Below are 15,124 nucleotides of genomic sequence, written 5' to 3' on the forward strand. Positions count from 1 at the left end.
TATATATAGCCGACTTGACTGAGACATAACGCGAATGGCTGGCGAATTTCTTATAAAAATAGAAAAACAGCCACAGCTTTACTTGCTGCTGTGTACAGCCATGCACAGATTCGGTAAGGTACAATCATAGACGTAGCACTGCTACAGACAATACGAACATGTCTAGAATGCTGATACGGCGATAACTTGTGCTGAAGTAAAGGACACACCACCTATACATTGTGGCTGATTAGAAGTTGAAACGGTGACAAAAAGATAAAAAAACTATAGTGAAGGTATCAACATTCAGCGGTATATTCATGCAACACTATGTCTATAGACATCGAAGCGAAAACAGAAAGATAAAACTATATCTACGTGTGAAAACGGTATCCTCGTAGATAATATCGTTATCCTTTAGATTGATATGTGTATGCATCTGGGTCACTGATTTTCCTGTATCGGCGCGCATGGATACTTTTGCTTGATTTCCAGGTCGAATGCGCATATATCGTTGGGTGTTCTTTTTCCAAATCGAGGGCAAGCTTTCCATTCACCGCCTCTTGTATTTGTGTACCTCCGGTCGACCAAACGCAGAATCAGCTTATCAACGCGCTCGAACGATTGTTGCCTGTGCGGTTATGCATCGTTCATTTTACTCGCCTCGCCTGCCAAGGATGGTTCAGTCCGAAAAACTAAAAAAGAAAAAAAACACAGCTTCATACACCAGCGGACCGGTCTATTCTGGCGACGTTACAGGGAAGGCGAGCATCTTTTCCCTGGTCAGGACGTCAAACAGGTACAGCAACTAAATTTACCAGCCAATCTGTTCTTTGGCTATTTATCCTTACCTTGCTCTTCGACTAATTTCTGTTATAAGGCCCTTCAAGATCCCTTAATGCTTCCATCTCATCTTTATTCACTGAACAATTTTCGAGAAGATGTTTCGATGAGTGGCAGTTGACACACTCAGCCTAACAGTCAACTATGTTACAGAATTCAAGAGCTTAGGCTAACTAGCGTAACTCCATGCCTGAGGCAAGACATTGTTTAAGCGTCAGGACGCCCACTAAATGTTAGCTGCTTTCCTTTCATTCAGTCCTTGGCGATGGCTGAGAACGAACAGAGAACGAGGCATTGGATGGAACAGAATCCTGCCTGTTTGCCACCGCTACAGGCAGTTACGAAGAGAACGAGAGGCTCTTAATAACAGCTCGTGGCACATGGATATGTCCCAGAATAATCAATCGGTAATTGGCAGCAGGTTGAGATGGGACGACTACGTCAACCGTTTCTACCACTTTCACGCATGCTTGTCTCTGTTCCAGAACAGGAATTATATCTATCGCACGCTATCTAAGCATGCCTAGTCACACATACTCAGTAGATATTATATTGTACTTATAAAGATTGCGCCTGTGACTGTAGAGAGGTTGTACCTATCATGCAACTAGACATATATATATATGAAAGGCTCCGCGGAAAGCCCGTCAAGATGAAAGATCTTCCTTGTGACCATTTGTTTTCCATGGGGGAACTGGTATAGATTTTGCCAGTCCTGCATGTTTAGAGGAGCCTTTATTGAAGAGAGGAAATCAGAGACACGTTTAGGCCAGACGATCAAGAGCTTAACCCACTCTAATCTGGATTAAACGGGGCAGGCTTTTGGAGGTTATGGACACTAAGATGAGCCTTGAGCCTTTTTAAGTTGTGCCAATGGAAACGAGATCTATTGAAATCTATCTAAGGAATTAAAGAAATCGCTCCGTGATGATTAGGGGAGTTACGCAAAGAAGAATAATCTTTGTTTTTAAAATCCGCTCCAAAATTGTGTAACTTCATAGAGGATTAGGTTGACTTTCGCTTTTGCATGTAGTTTAAGTTTGCCGCGAATCGTTGTGGTAGGTTACTTCATTACTCTGCACGTGATCGGATTACGTAGTCCTCGAAGCACACCGTAACGCCTGCTAAATGGCAGGCGCACTTTTATTATAATGTTAAAATGTATACAGACAGTACAGATATGTGCAAGCGAGAAACGGATGTTGCTGCAGAAGAAAATGAACAATATATTATGCATGTTTTTCTTTATTTCAGTGGATGCTTCATACCCATTGGGTCTTTTACGTCGTGCAATTTAAACTTAATCCACCATTTCAAAAAGCATAAGACAAATATAATTTGGCCTTGGCAAAAACTAACGAAGAATGATGTATAGTCGTTGAAGTGCCTTTACAAATGTATACTTATGGTATCAAATATGTGTATATATAACTTGGAGCAACACTATCATGGTACGACTCTCACTTGCTGTAGCAGGTTTAAGCGCCTGGTAGCATTTACTGCCGTATATTTCCATTTGTGAATATTGCAACTGGTCTGACCCGTTTCAACGCCACAGGTTCCTTGTTCCCAGAATTCCCATTGTGCAGACCGTCGTTCATAACGCACCACTGTAATATTGCTTTAGCCTCGGTATGTCCGCAGATTCGGCTCTATTACCATTCATATGATGACTGTTTCCATCCTGCCTAAATTTCGTCTAGAGCTAAAAACGCTATCTGCGCTCTCGTTGGTTGGAATTGTACTTGTTACTACTATAAGTAAACGTAAAGGGCGCTCGTCTAAAATGCAAAGTACGACGTACTTTTGTGCCTAAATAACTTCAGTGGCGCCAGTACGATGTAGTGAGTTTAAAGGAAGTGCGAAGACTTGAGAATGTCATCGGCGACCTCGTGGGACTAGGCCAGGATCAAACATGAAGGTCCCCGAGGTGCGGCATTACAACCAGCGAATATTAAGGCCATTGACAGGTACAGGATGGCCCCCACATCAAACGTTTAGCCGAAGAGGCACTGATATAGACATGAAGTGATCGCAGCTGACCGTTACGTGGATCTACTCCTTGAATCGCCCTAAAAACCTAGATGTTCGCAAAATATCCACCTGGGATATTTAGTTGGCCCCTTGATAGATAGTAGCCCGGATTATGTTTTGATCTATGAAATAATACATCATCAGTTTATGCTGATCTACTAGTTCTTAGGGATTATCATCCCTGTTAGAGAATAATAATGAGTCATCTGTTCTTGTTATTATAACTGGCCCATTTTTTCCACAGGAGATGAGATCAGTTGAGAACTTCTCCATATGCTACCTAAGAAGAAGAGGACATGGATATGTATTTCTAATTTTTAATTAGATTTTTCAATTTCAAATGTAATGATTTTTGTATTGCCGGTAGGAAAAGATTTTCGCACAAAACCAAATTCGCTCGACTAGTAATTCCGCTAAATTTCAGTAAAAAAGTATCAGTGGGTCTCAATGACTAGAAGCATTTAACTAGCTTCTTAATGTCTTTGAGCACCGCAGATAGCGACCTGGTTGTACGACTAAATTGTGTGTATTGTTTTTTTTTTTGGCATTAATTGGAGTTATTGGCTTTTGCGTAAAAACAGCGTAGACGTAATCATCTTAAAGGACGTTTTTGTACAATATGGCACTGGCGGGCGTGGTGTTTACGCAGAGTTATGTTTCAAATTGCTATGTATTTCAGGCCATGTTTTGCAGTATTTTGCATTTTAGAGCTATTGCTCCGAGGTGATTGAAGAATGATTTTGTACACGTAAATACCAATGTTCATACTTTTAACTATCCCTGGCTGGAGCCCTGTGCGTACGTGATGGCGTAAATATTAACGGATGTGATGTTTGTTTTTGTGCCGCCTATGACAATTGTTAACGACGATTTAAACGCACTGACTGTTTAAAATAGAAAAAAAAAACCTAGAAGCTAGCATCATAGAACATGTAGCCATCTCTCCGAAGCTACAGAGATCGATTCAGCCAGAGTACTACTAGAAAAAAAAATCCCAGTGTAAAATATTCGTAGTAGGAAGAACCGATTAGCAGCTAAGTAATCTATTAACGTGTACTCGTTCGATCCCCCTGACAAATATCAGAGTTCAGTCAAATCGTTTACGGGTTGACAACTTTTTCTAAGCTCTACCTGCAATGCGAACGAAACCAGCTTAATGTATAGTTGGTGATGCCAGGATCTATAGTATAGCTAGTAGACACCTGACATAATCTGCCAGTGTTGAACTTCCTGTAGCGAGCTTTCTGCATATTTATATAGATAAGGCGTGACTGACCAGCTATCACCTAGCCTCATTAAATTTGCCTAGTCCTTCCTAAATGTGGCTCAGATCAAACCTATGGCTAGTAGCGAGAAGTATACTCTGAAATCATTAAGTCAAACGCAAACCAATAATATCTGAGGAGCTGGGGAGAAGTAACGTTAGACAAAAAGGAAATTTAAAATGAAGCGCACTGTTAAATTTGAGGTGAGACATTATCCAGATAACTCAATGTCATATCTGTATTGTGGATTCGGCTATGAGTCTTTGTTAGGCTTATACCTCTCATATAAACCTGATAGTTTATCTGGCTGGTTTAACTGGCTGATACGATACGAGATGAGTGAGCTGATTGCATCGGACGGTACGTTACCCAGCGAACTTAACGATTGGGTTATAATTATTGATGACTATATTATTCAACACTCAGATAATGTCAGCAACTGTCCTTTGCAGAACACTTTTAAGGTATTACTAGCAAGTTACTGATTTGAAATTATTACTTTTTCAGGCGCTCCATTCGCGTAGAAAATCCATAGTTTCTTCTGTCCATTGTAGCCATAATGTGTGTTGTCACCGACCAATATGTATCATACAAACTTTAAGCTCTTGAAGTCAAACTCGAAGCAATTTCTATGATTGTCCTTTCAGCCATAAATTTCTAGTGTCTATAACAAGTATCATTTACCAACAACGAATATCTGCTACCGACAAACCACATTGACATAAGCTCCGTCAAATTGAAAGCGCATAGCCCATTTATTTCGGCCTGTTCCTCTAACGACTCCCACAAGCCTGTCGGAGATATATAGAGTCACAGAAATTTTGCAATGGGAAGACTAGTGACACGCACCGAAGGGGGTCGTGGAGAACCGTCAGTCACGACCTGAACATTCGCTAAGCTGTACAGCCACGAGTCCATCAATTCGCCCCTATTGTTCCCTAGATCGCCTCCGCGGCATTGCCCGGTGCTCAGCGTCTGCGGCGCTCGCGTGTAGGCGGGGAATATAGGGCATGCGCAGAAAAGCTAGCGCCACTCACGACCAGACAGATCTACGCTGATGACTCATATCGCGATTGTTCTAGGTATAGATAGGGGCAGAGCAACTGTCCGCACAATGCGGCGAGGGGCAGACCGAGCCAAAAACAATGGCGCTAGACAAGTCATATGTGAATGCCTCGTTGTGCAGTGCCAAATAGTTAGCTAGTGGTAAAATGGGGTCGTGAGTTCAGCGACAACAGTTCGGACAGAACTTCACGAGGGCGAAGCTTACAAGGGGATGCGAAAATGGAAGATGGGGCCGTCCCATGACAAGGTGGAGCGAGTCAGCATGGGAACAGTGTATACGCTAACTATAAGCTACAAGGCAATAGTTGATGAGCGAGGGCGACGGCGAAGCTATGATGACTAGTTCACATGCAGGAAATGACACATGAAGGATAAAGGCTATTGGTTTCGACAATAAGGGACCAGAGACGCCCGGTCGAAAAGAGAAAACACAATGGAAGTGAGGCGAGACAGGACTAGTCATAGCAATGTGTTTCGAGTAACCAACTCTGTGATTGAACTAACAAGAACCAGAGTTATCTTCAAGGGACTGGGCGATTGTGCCTATCGATAGGGATCCATCCGCGCCAACTACACGAGAAAGACACAAATAACGCACATTTAAGCAGGAACCCAAAGCAACCGAACGTGCACTTCTTAAATCACATTACGCAGAGTTAGCACAATAACAGCTGTATAAAATAATTGTCGAAAAGAAGACTCCATCTGCACGTCCAGCTGTTTTAATGCCTTGGCTAAATAGTGTATGCAACCCCGAAAAACAGGATTCTCGTATAGCATGTGAAGGGATCAGCGTTCCACATTTCTCATAGTGGAAAGACGGAGAAGCAACTAGAATCATCTGTGTAAGGGTAACAGCAGTCGTCATTATTTTAGTCAAATTATGGGAAGACGCCAGATGGATCCGAAACAATAGTTGTGTTAGTAGCACCCTCGACGTTAAGTGAGCATTGGCCAGCTCTGCCTATGCAACCTCAAAGCATAATGTGAGCTTTCACGGACCACCGAGTGCCCTCATCATATGCCTCTGCTCATAGATAATAGGTGAAGAGCTCTCAAAGGCGATATGCCACAATCATGGACGACTCGGGCTTGCGTGACTCCGCGCGTGTGCATTGCGAGGTTGCTCCCAGCCACAAACATCGATACACATTCATTTCGGTGATCCTGTGCACGGCCGTGAATAGCAATTAGTACATCTATAGTCTGCGTTTAGTAAGATTACGGTGGACGGAGCCGATGTGCGAATTAGAAAGAAACTCGGATCTAGCCCCTCCCGAAATACCTATATATAACTACTCGTCAAATAAATGATTAAATCGCCAAGACTTAATGTATTCATCTCGTGTAAACGGACTACAATAGCTTACCTGTCAAACAAATATAACTAATGGTAGCTATACATTCATACGTGCCGTCTGGATGCATGTCTAATAGTACATGCGGCACGCTTTGGTATGCGCACATGTAGGAAGATTTTCTGTACGAAGCGTCGGCAGCACAACGTCAGAAGCATACGATCATTCTAAATGCACTGATCTACGGAAGACAGGCTAAATAACAACAGTCTCTATGGTTGTTCGCCGTTCATTGTTCCACTTTGAAACAATGCACCTTCTAGTTATCAGCGAAATTAATTTGACTATGGGCGGCGGTCTCTTGAACACTTGAGAGCTTCATATTCCCTCTCAATGAAGAATATTGGGGGGGGGGGGGCTATTTTGTATTGTGTAGCTCTTCTATGCCTACTGCTAAATCCCCGATGTTTACTATAAAAGTAGACATTCGTCCATCTCGGAATAGCAAGTAAGAATCCAAGGCCCTCTGGCCGCAGCGGCTTTCGGCCGGTTTCTCCAGAGGCGGCTTGTTATAACCGTATGTTGTCCTGATTAGGTCCGAAGAGATAATCCTATGAAAAGTGCGGGGAAATAAACGTCTTATTTTGGACAAAAATGGCTCAGACAGTTGGGCTTTCTTGTTAGCGTTGAGTTGGCTAGCAGCAAGGAAGATCGGACGTGGGGTTCGCTATATGAATAGATTTTACGTCAGTATATGGGTAAAGCGTGAATTGTACTTGAAAAAGTGATGGTTCCGATATGCAGTTACATACAACTCAAGCCGGCTCCAACAAGAACCGGCCGAAGTGACTGTTGGCGCTTGAATGATGTTTCGTTTAGATAAGGCGCGTCGAGCAACATTTATGCCAGAGTTTTTTCAGGCTATCTGTATTTTTCGGTCATGTACAACTGTGAGAGTAATCTGAAAGAGCTTGCAGCATCCCTAGTGGGAATCACACGAGCAGAGCATCAACAGATGTTCTACAGTTGTATTTACGATGTAAGGATGATTTGTAGTACACAACAATTACGATACAATACGATCTTGTAATGTATAGTAAACATTCGCCCATGCAGTACTTATCATGTTGGTCCGCTGATCGCTATCCGACAAAAAAGTAAAACTCGTGTTTTTTAGTAAGTATACAACATACGCGATCAGTTTTTTCTGCGCTATCTGTGTGTACTTCGCTCCTTTTACAGGTCGTCAATGCCGCCCGAACCCTCCCTCAACCTTCGTCCGTGTAAAAATATCGTTTGATGAACATACGGCGTATACATGTACCGAGCCATGCACGGAGCGTCTCGGTAGATTTTCAGCGGCAAACGAGGGTCGACGAACTCACGGACCATATTAAAGCATCATGGCTACTCTTAACAAGACCAGGAGCGGCCGTCTATGAGACGCGATCGTGTAGCGGAAGCTATCCGCTTCGTTCTGAACAGTCCAATCTGTGTATCTCGAAAAATGTTGTTGACACCTCGCGCGTTCGCTGTTTGCCCAGACGCCACTTCGGCATACAAGTATATGATATATTCCTTTGTCGTGTTTGGAGCCGTTCGTCCAACGACAAATGTCACAATAGACAATGGACGAAGGGAGGGAGGGAGGGAGCGGATAGCTTCAGCTTTCCCTATCAGGACCTACCTTTATACACTTAATTTCTATGCAGAGTGAGAATGATTATCTCCTAGCATGGCTGCATGAAAAGAAATTGACGCCATTCATGTACGATACATGAGACAAATAGGGAAGAGAATTAGGGAGCGACTGTTCTGACCCGCACACGTTTCGCAACGACAAGGTGACGAGCATTTTGCTCGGTAGATAGGGAAGTTTGATCGAAGTTCATCATGTTGTATTCTAGAAAATTCGACTGCAGACCGACCCCGTTCATCTCGCTGGTGAAAGATTCGTGTTTTTTTTTTGCTATGAATACGGTTTCGGAAAGGATAGAGCTGATATTTCTAAGTGTGCCCGCAGTAGCTTTTGAACCACGTATAGTGCATTTACAAGGTATATATTATGCAGCCGGCGAAAGTAAGATTTACAGACATCTTCACTCGAATCTGTTCGGGAAATGTTACGCATTGAAGTCATAAACAATATTGATCCACCGTATAAGCATGCGTGTCTTCAGTGCACGTAGTAATCTTCCACAGAACTATTGCTCCAGCCAAAAATCAGATCTAAATTCAACTCTGCACATTTTGTTATGACAATCGACCGAACATGTCATACATAATCTTTTATCTCGCTCGCACTTTATCAACCAACAGCCGTTGCGGCACAGATAAGCAGGCCAGACTGAGCTAGCCAATATTTGTCATATTAACTGTGCTTGCTCAAAGCGACCCCTCTCAGCCGGGCCTAGTCGTTTGGAATTAGCAATATACAAACGCACAGAGTAGACATTCTCTCTTGGGTATAGGCAAACATGTACATTTATGTACATATCTCCATATGATATGGCAACGACCATGCATTATCTTTACTTACACACAGACAACTTTCATAGTGAACCAACAGTCTCCCACCAACTATGATTTGCCATCTTCTAAATGCGGCTCCATATCTACATTAATATCGCGTTGCCCAAGGATCTCGCTGATTGTCCCGTGTGCATGGTTCTCTTATGCAGCGCTTACTCTATGACGTACCCTTCTATTTAATTGTACATCCATGGTTGTTACAGCGCGTGCCTCGCTCAACTTCATCCATTCAGGGTTAGGACAGTGGCGCGTATCGTTGTTTGCCTGTATGCCTGTACCCCATAGCAGCTCCTATAGTTTGTCTGTTTGTGAGCGTCTCAGCTGAGGACAAGGAGAGACGACGACTTATGTGATAGCCCCTTATTTCCCTTTCATTTGATCTGGCGTATTATAATGTTTCTAGATAGAGCCCATCGAAAAGCGGTGAGACAAGAAAAGATGCTGGGCCTGCAGAACTGAATTACCTGCTTTCGACTGATACCTATCTTCTCGTCCAACATTTCCGCATTAGCAAACGACAATTCCTGTCCAGACTCAGAGACTCACAAACTGCCAACGCATTGACAGGAAACAAGGTACAAAGCAGTTTTGTCCAGAAAGCACAGGTTTTTTCCTCTGCCTTTCTCTTTCGATAGCTTTCTTGCGGACCTGCTTGGTGCCATCATAGTGCAGCCCATCACCCCATGGCCTACGAATGGCACGACCGCGATCCTAAGCGACTCGCCGCTGTTCCTTCGCTGACTCACTGCGCTCTCTGTGTTCCGAAAGCGCGAATCGGCGACGCAGGGGGTCGCTCGAGCTACCCACCACCGAAACTATCCCTCGCCGATGGCAACCTCCAGCGACGACTCCGATTATTATACCACCCCCACTCGATGTTTGGGAGTCGTGGCCCAGCGTTCTCAAATTTGCGACTAAGCACTTGGGCACACACAGAGAGGCTGATGGACAGGCGCCTCGTGGCTATGGCCGGGTGGCTCTATCAGGGCGATCCCCGTCGGCCTTTACTGCCGGGGCGCGGCAAGCGCTATCGCCCCAGCCCTCCAGTTCGTACAACAACTGACTCGTCCGTTGGTCGCCGCTTTCCGACGCCATCATCTCCTGTTGCAAATAGCAGCTTACCGTGTCATAGAATAGAAAACAGAGCAGAGCAGAGCATTGCTCATGAAGAGGGCTTGTTTCAGAGGAGAAAAACGAGGTGTTCGAGACTCAGACATGTCTCTGTCGATCTGTCGCTTTGTCCGTATTTCAGTTGGCTGTAAGATCGGAAACGGCGGCCGCCTCTGCCAATGGGATGTCTGTATGTGTAGCAATAGCCATGTAGCGTTAGTGGTAACGAGAAATACATTTACTTTCCCTTTTGTCTCACTGTTTAGGAGGTTGCCTAACAATGCATGACTTGAAGAACAGCGAAAAGACTTGAGGTTTCGATGTTGCAGGACCTGGAGGACCTGGACGAAATAATTGGGTAGGTAACGGAGCAAACACTTGGTCCAGAAACGGAGCGGGCCGAGGCAACACATGACATGTTTAAAAAGATGTGTGTCTGTTTCAATTTGTGATCTGGGGTACAGAGCTGAGGCACCGAGGTACAGCAGTGAACAGGCAAAGGCGGTTCGTAACCGTATGCAGGTCGTAATTGTAGGCACAATAATAACTGACATGATGAAGCTCTGGTGATTAGCATATGGAAATCCTCGGTGGAAGTACGGGTATTTGACTGTTTTGTTACAAAGCAAGTATTGTGCATAGCTGGGCGCGTATGTAAGATGAAGCAGATTTGACGTTAGATGCTGACACTTCCATGGAATCAACAGTATTTAAAATGAATATTTGAAACTGTTATACGTGACAATAGGTGATCACAGGAGAACCACAACTCCTCAAGCTTAAGGCTTAGTTGACGAAAGCTGATCGTTGCGATGGGCTGAACTTTTGGCAAACATGGCCTAGCTACTATACAATAGACGTTGCCAATGAACTCAAAAAACAGCACCGTATGATTATCGTTGGGGCCACATATTATTTCAGGTACAATATTTTCTACCTGAAATAATGTGTGGTCCCAACACAAGTAAATTTCAGGTAGGGGGTTTTTGGGAGGACAATTAAATGGACTAAACGCGCTCCCAGTATAGTCTCGTGCTATGGAATGGAGTTATGCTAGAGATAAGGCTGTGAGCTTATTTAAAGTATTAAAATCTACCGGTGGATTCGGAGTCGGAGTTTGATGGGAAATATTCTCAGACATGGACGGTTTCAGCTCGAAAATAGAGACGATGTTAATCTAATCATGTAGCTCGTAAATTGATCGTGATCGAGAGGTAAGTTATATATTACATAATGATAAAAGTAAAAAAAAAACGCAGACTGTCCTTGTTTATCAGCTGGTTGCTATTGCTGGCTTCTGCTTAGAGTTGGCGAGACGTGAATAGACGCATAGTCTGTCTGTACTGGAGCGTGATATACTTCACTTAGTTATTCCTAATCAGATAGCTGTTTTTCATTGCGATTTAACGCTAAAATGTTTCCTTGTTTTTACGCGGAATAATGGCACACGTCTTCCATTTACAGTGACGTTTTGAAATCCTACTTGGACTGATAGGCCATACAACTAGCCGCTACTGTTAAAAATCGATTTTTTTAGAACAATTCAGGCCAGACTGTCTACCAGAGGTCCTAAACTTAGAGAAACCTTTTCCAGAGAAAGTCCAGAGTTCGAACTCCTCCATGTTGATGACCTTGTACCATCTATAACATCGTTACTCCTAATTCGGCATTTTTTGCTGATCGACTGAATGAACAAGAAGCGCTAATGCCAATGACAATGACTGTTGCGTTATCGTATAGAGACACGAGTTTCAATCAAGTTTGAGTTCGTTCAAACAAACTTACAATTAACTTGTCGATAGTTTTACGTCGTTCTTCTCTCAAATACAGCAACAACGAAAAAAACTCCTATGTAGTATAAGAAACATCCAAGTGTTTTCTTCAAGTGATCCTTGTCCAAATGTTTGGCTTTCCGCGACAAGTACAACCGAAATTCGTAACCATTTTAAGGTCTTTATGCCTAACGTTTGTTGATACTAATCTAAGATGCCCCTACAATTCATGATTCAAAGATGCGTAAGTTCCGGTTATCTTAGCTTCACGTTGTCGTGATACAGCTCGAATTGTCTTCAATTAACTTTCATCGGTTAAATCGAGTACCGAGATCAGACAGAAAGTTCTCATTGAATCTACAAGGGTCCCTGGTGTTTAGGTTACGGATCTACTTATTATTAGTAAGTAAATAATACACGGTATTTTAAAATACATGTTGGTCGGTTTTCATGGTTTAAGTCTATGTGGCTACTGTTTTTCAATGACGTTTCTACTTTCTTTTTACTGTCTCAAGCGCATAGTACATTCTTTACTTCCATTGCCTTGGATAACAGATAAATCCGCACGCGGACTACCCACACTTTTAACACTACCTTTAAATCAACCTAGCCGAGATACAAGATGCTTTCTCGAACAGAGCTCGTGTCAGTTTTGCGTAGGCGTATATCATCTGAACCTATTTATCATGACGCTCGAAACACGTTAGCTCTCCATTATTTTCCAGCACAGATTTCCGTGGATTACTCTATAACAGCACGTTCAGCTGCCGTATCACGGTGTGGGTCCGACTTACCGGCCTGCTTTCTCATTGTCAACATATGCCATCACGGTCGCCTATTTTTCTTCGTTTTGCAAAGCTTCGTATTATACCAATAATTGCCGCAATGTCCAGCAGCAAGCTCTGCTGTCCGAAGTCGCATGCCGACGCGTAATCATCCGTCCGAACCCCTTTTGAATCAACTCTATCGACCGTCACACGAGTACTGCGCGTCATATGCGGCCTTCGAAAGCAGTGGTAAAGGCCGCGCGGAACGTGGCCGCTACGTAGAACCTGCCATCTGTGCAGCTCGTTGCGCGCTGGTGCCATTGCCACGAGATCATAAATAATTCAATCTATATATAATAGAATGGGTAACACGCGCAACCACTCTGTGGAAGCGGATATCATCAAGTGGAGCCAGCTGAGCAGCGCGATTAGGATCTGCTTATGGAGAAAAATGTACCGCCGATCGAGTGTTTCTGTTGTTATAGTCGATATTGACCTCACTGAACGTGACGCGATTGGTATGGGCTGGAATAAATGAGTGACTGTTAACAGAAACGCTAGGGTAACGTCTGTACTATTTGAGACTGTATGACTGTGACGCCGTATGGTACCACATAGGATCTGTCGTCCGCAGAAGCACGCTGAAATTTTTACCATCTAACAGCAACGTGTATAGATTGATATAACTTTAGCTCGCAGTCCTTAGGCTAGCGGTAGTTGCTCAGCTCCTCTGGCCAAACAAGCCTGGCTCACTATAGTGTGTGTTTAGCTTCATATTATTATTATTATTATTGTTATTATTCGTCGTTACAATTACCTAATTACCAAGGTCTGTTCCAAAGCAGAGTGCCTGTCTTTCGCCCTTTTCCCATTAATCTTTTCTATGTTTCTCTCGTCTCAGACTGTCTTTATCATTCCCACGGTCATCAGCGTCGCCAATGCCGTCCTTTCTCATCCGTTCGTTCTGATTTGTCCAGGGGCAAAGAAAAAAAGTTTCAAATATCCGTTATCAGCAGTGCCGAGTCAGGGATAAGGTTTCACGATACCTCAATAAGCCCGTAGGGCAACAGGGGCGAAACCGATAGAGTTTCATCCGAGCGAGTGCGTATGAAACATGCAGGGTACCCCGTGCTACAAAGACGATGTCGCAGGGTGCCATGCAGTAGTACGTGGCAACTTCGTCGGTACGCTCTGTCCCACGCTGGTGGTGTTATAAGGAGACGAGATTAATTATTTTCTTGTTCCACCTATTTTTTTTTTCTCAGGGACTGCAGAAGGCCAAAAACAGCCTTTCAGCATTGAAATCACTTCGACTATTACTTGTTTTAACCATGCTCTCTCTGACTTTGAATAACGGAGTTATGCAGAGAATCGTGTAAGCATTTACCTATTTCACGCTCCGAGTAAAGGAAGAAGTAAAGTAGAAGTATTTGTTTTTCGATAAATACTCCTCATAATGCGTTCAATGTGCTTTAACGGATGCGGACTAGAGGTCTGTTGTAGGACGATTTGAGTGTCAAGCCATCGTGGCAAAGTGGGCAGTGGCAGAGGCCGCAAAGAAGGTAGGGCAAGCTCGGTGGCGTCAGGATTTGAATAGTTTTAAACAGAGTAATAGGCTCTGGGTAGCTGCGTACAGAGTAATATCGAGGATATGATATGCTTTTAAAGACAAGGTGATGATCAACGTAACTTAAGAGTGCTGGAAAGTTTGCAAATGAACGTTAGCTATAGCGCGATTCCAACATGGCTGGCTACAACACATATAGGGTTGAAGATGCGTGCAATAAAGTGATAGTGCAAGCAAATCATATAAAGAAAAAAGCATATGAGTTAAAGGTGGAGTCTTATGAATGTATTTATTTAGTTAAGCAAGTCAAGCAAACGTCTGCTGCAAAGTAGTCTTTTTTTTCTGACCTCACGGAAGAATTATTTAGGCTTTAAACCTTCGTTACAGGCTCAACTCTAAAAAAGAAGGACAAGTAGTTTTTAAAAAAACACACCTGTAGGCGTTCGTAAACCAAAGTTCTTATGATAAAAGATTCTTCAAGCCTCTCCTCTCGGTTCGATAATTAACGGCCCTCGAACTATTTTCTGTGCCCTGGAATAATCAAGAACAAAATCCGCCTATTATTCTATAAAGGATCCTGGGTGCGGCGCTGGCCTGAAGATGCCCTTAAGCGATACAGGTAATTTATCTTTATAGCGAAGACCAGTGTTTTACTAGAAATGCTAGATTATATATATCTATAGAGAGAATTAGCCACATGGAAGGGAAGACACGCACTTCGTGCACGATCTTCCTCTTTAAGTCCCTACGAACTGACAGATGGGAAACGGCAAAGATTCTATACAATTGTGTAATCCCTTTGTGTTCGAGCAGCGAGTTGTATTGAAATAAAAAAAAAAAAAAAAAAAAAAAAAAATTTCATTTTGTTTTGTTTAAATGCGTCTGTTCTCCC

General features: G+C 43.2%; 2 protein-coding genes across 9 annotated transcripts in view; one reads left to right on the plus strand and one right to left on the minus strand.

The window, feature by feature from the left end:
• The window catches only part of LOC111254132 (protein saal1), a 34,077-nt gene extending 32,867 nt beyond the window's left edge, over window positions 1–1,210 (plus strand). For all 3 annotated transcript variants that reach the window (XM_086977540.1, XM_086977542.1, XM_086977541.1), the window contains 2 exons: window positions 475–778; window positions 1,079–1,210. In XM_086977540.1, coding sequence (XP_086833666.1) covers window positions 475–778; window positions 1,079–1,186 — 412 coding nt within the window. In that variant the 3' untranslated portion in view covers window positions 1,187–1,210. The remainder of the gene's footprint in view (window positions 1–474; window positions 779–1,078) is intronic.
• The window catches only part of LOC111249219 (uncharacterized), a 42,838-nt gene that overhangs the window by 25,300 nt on the left and 2,414 nt on the right, over window positions 1–15,124 (minus strand). For 2 of the 6 annotated variants that reach the window (XM_086977533.1, XM_022802821.2), the window contains exon 2: window positions 14,666–14,763. The exons of the other annotated variants lie outside the window; for them this stretch is intronic. The gene's annotated coding sequence lies outside the window, so the exon portion shown is untranslated. The remainder of the gene's footprint in view (window positions 1–14,665; window positions 14,764–15,124) is intronic. 6 annotated transcript variants of the gene reach the window in all.

The sequence above is a fragment of the Varroa destructor genome, unplaced genomic scaffold (genome assembly GCF_002443255.2).
Source record: "Varroa destructor unplaced genomic scaffold, Vdes_3.0 BEIS01000001.1, whole genome shotgun sequence".
Taxonomy (NCBI): domain Eukaryota; kingdom Metazoa; phylum Arthropoda; class Arachnida; order Mesostigmata; family Varroidae; genus Varroa; species Varroa destructor.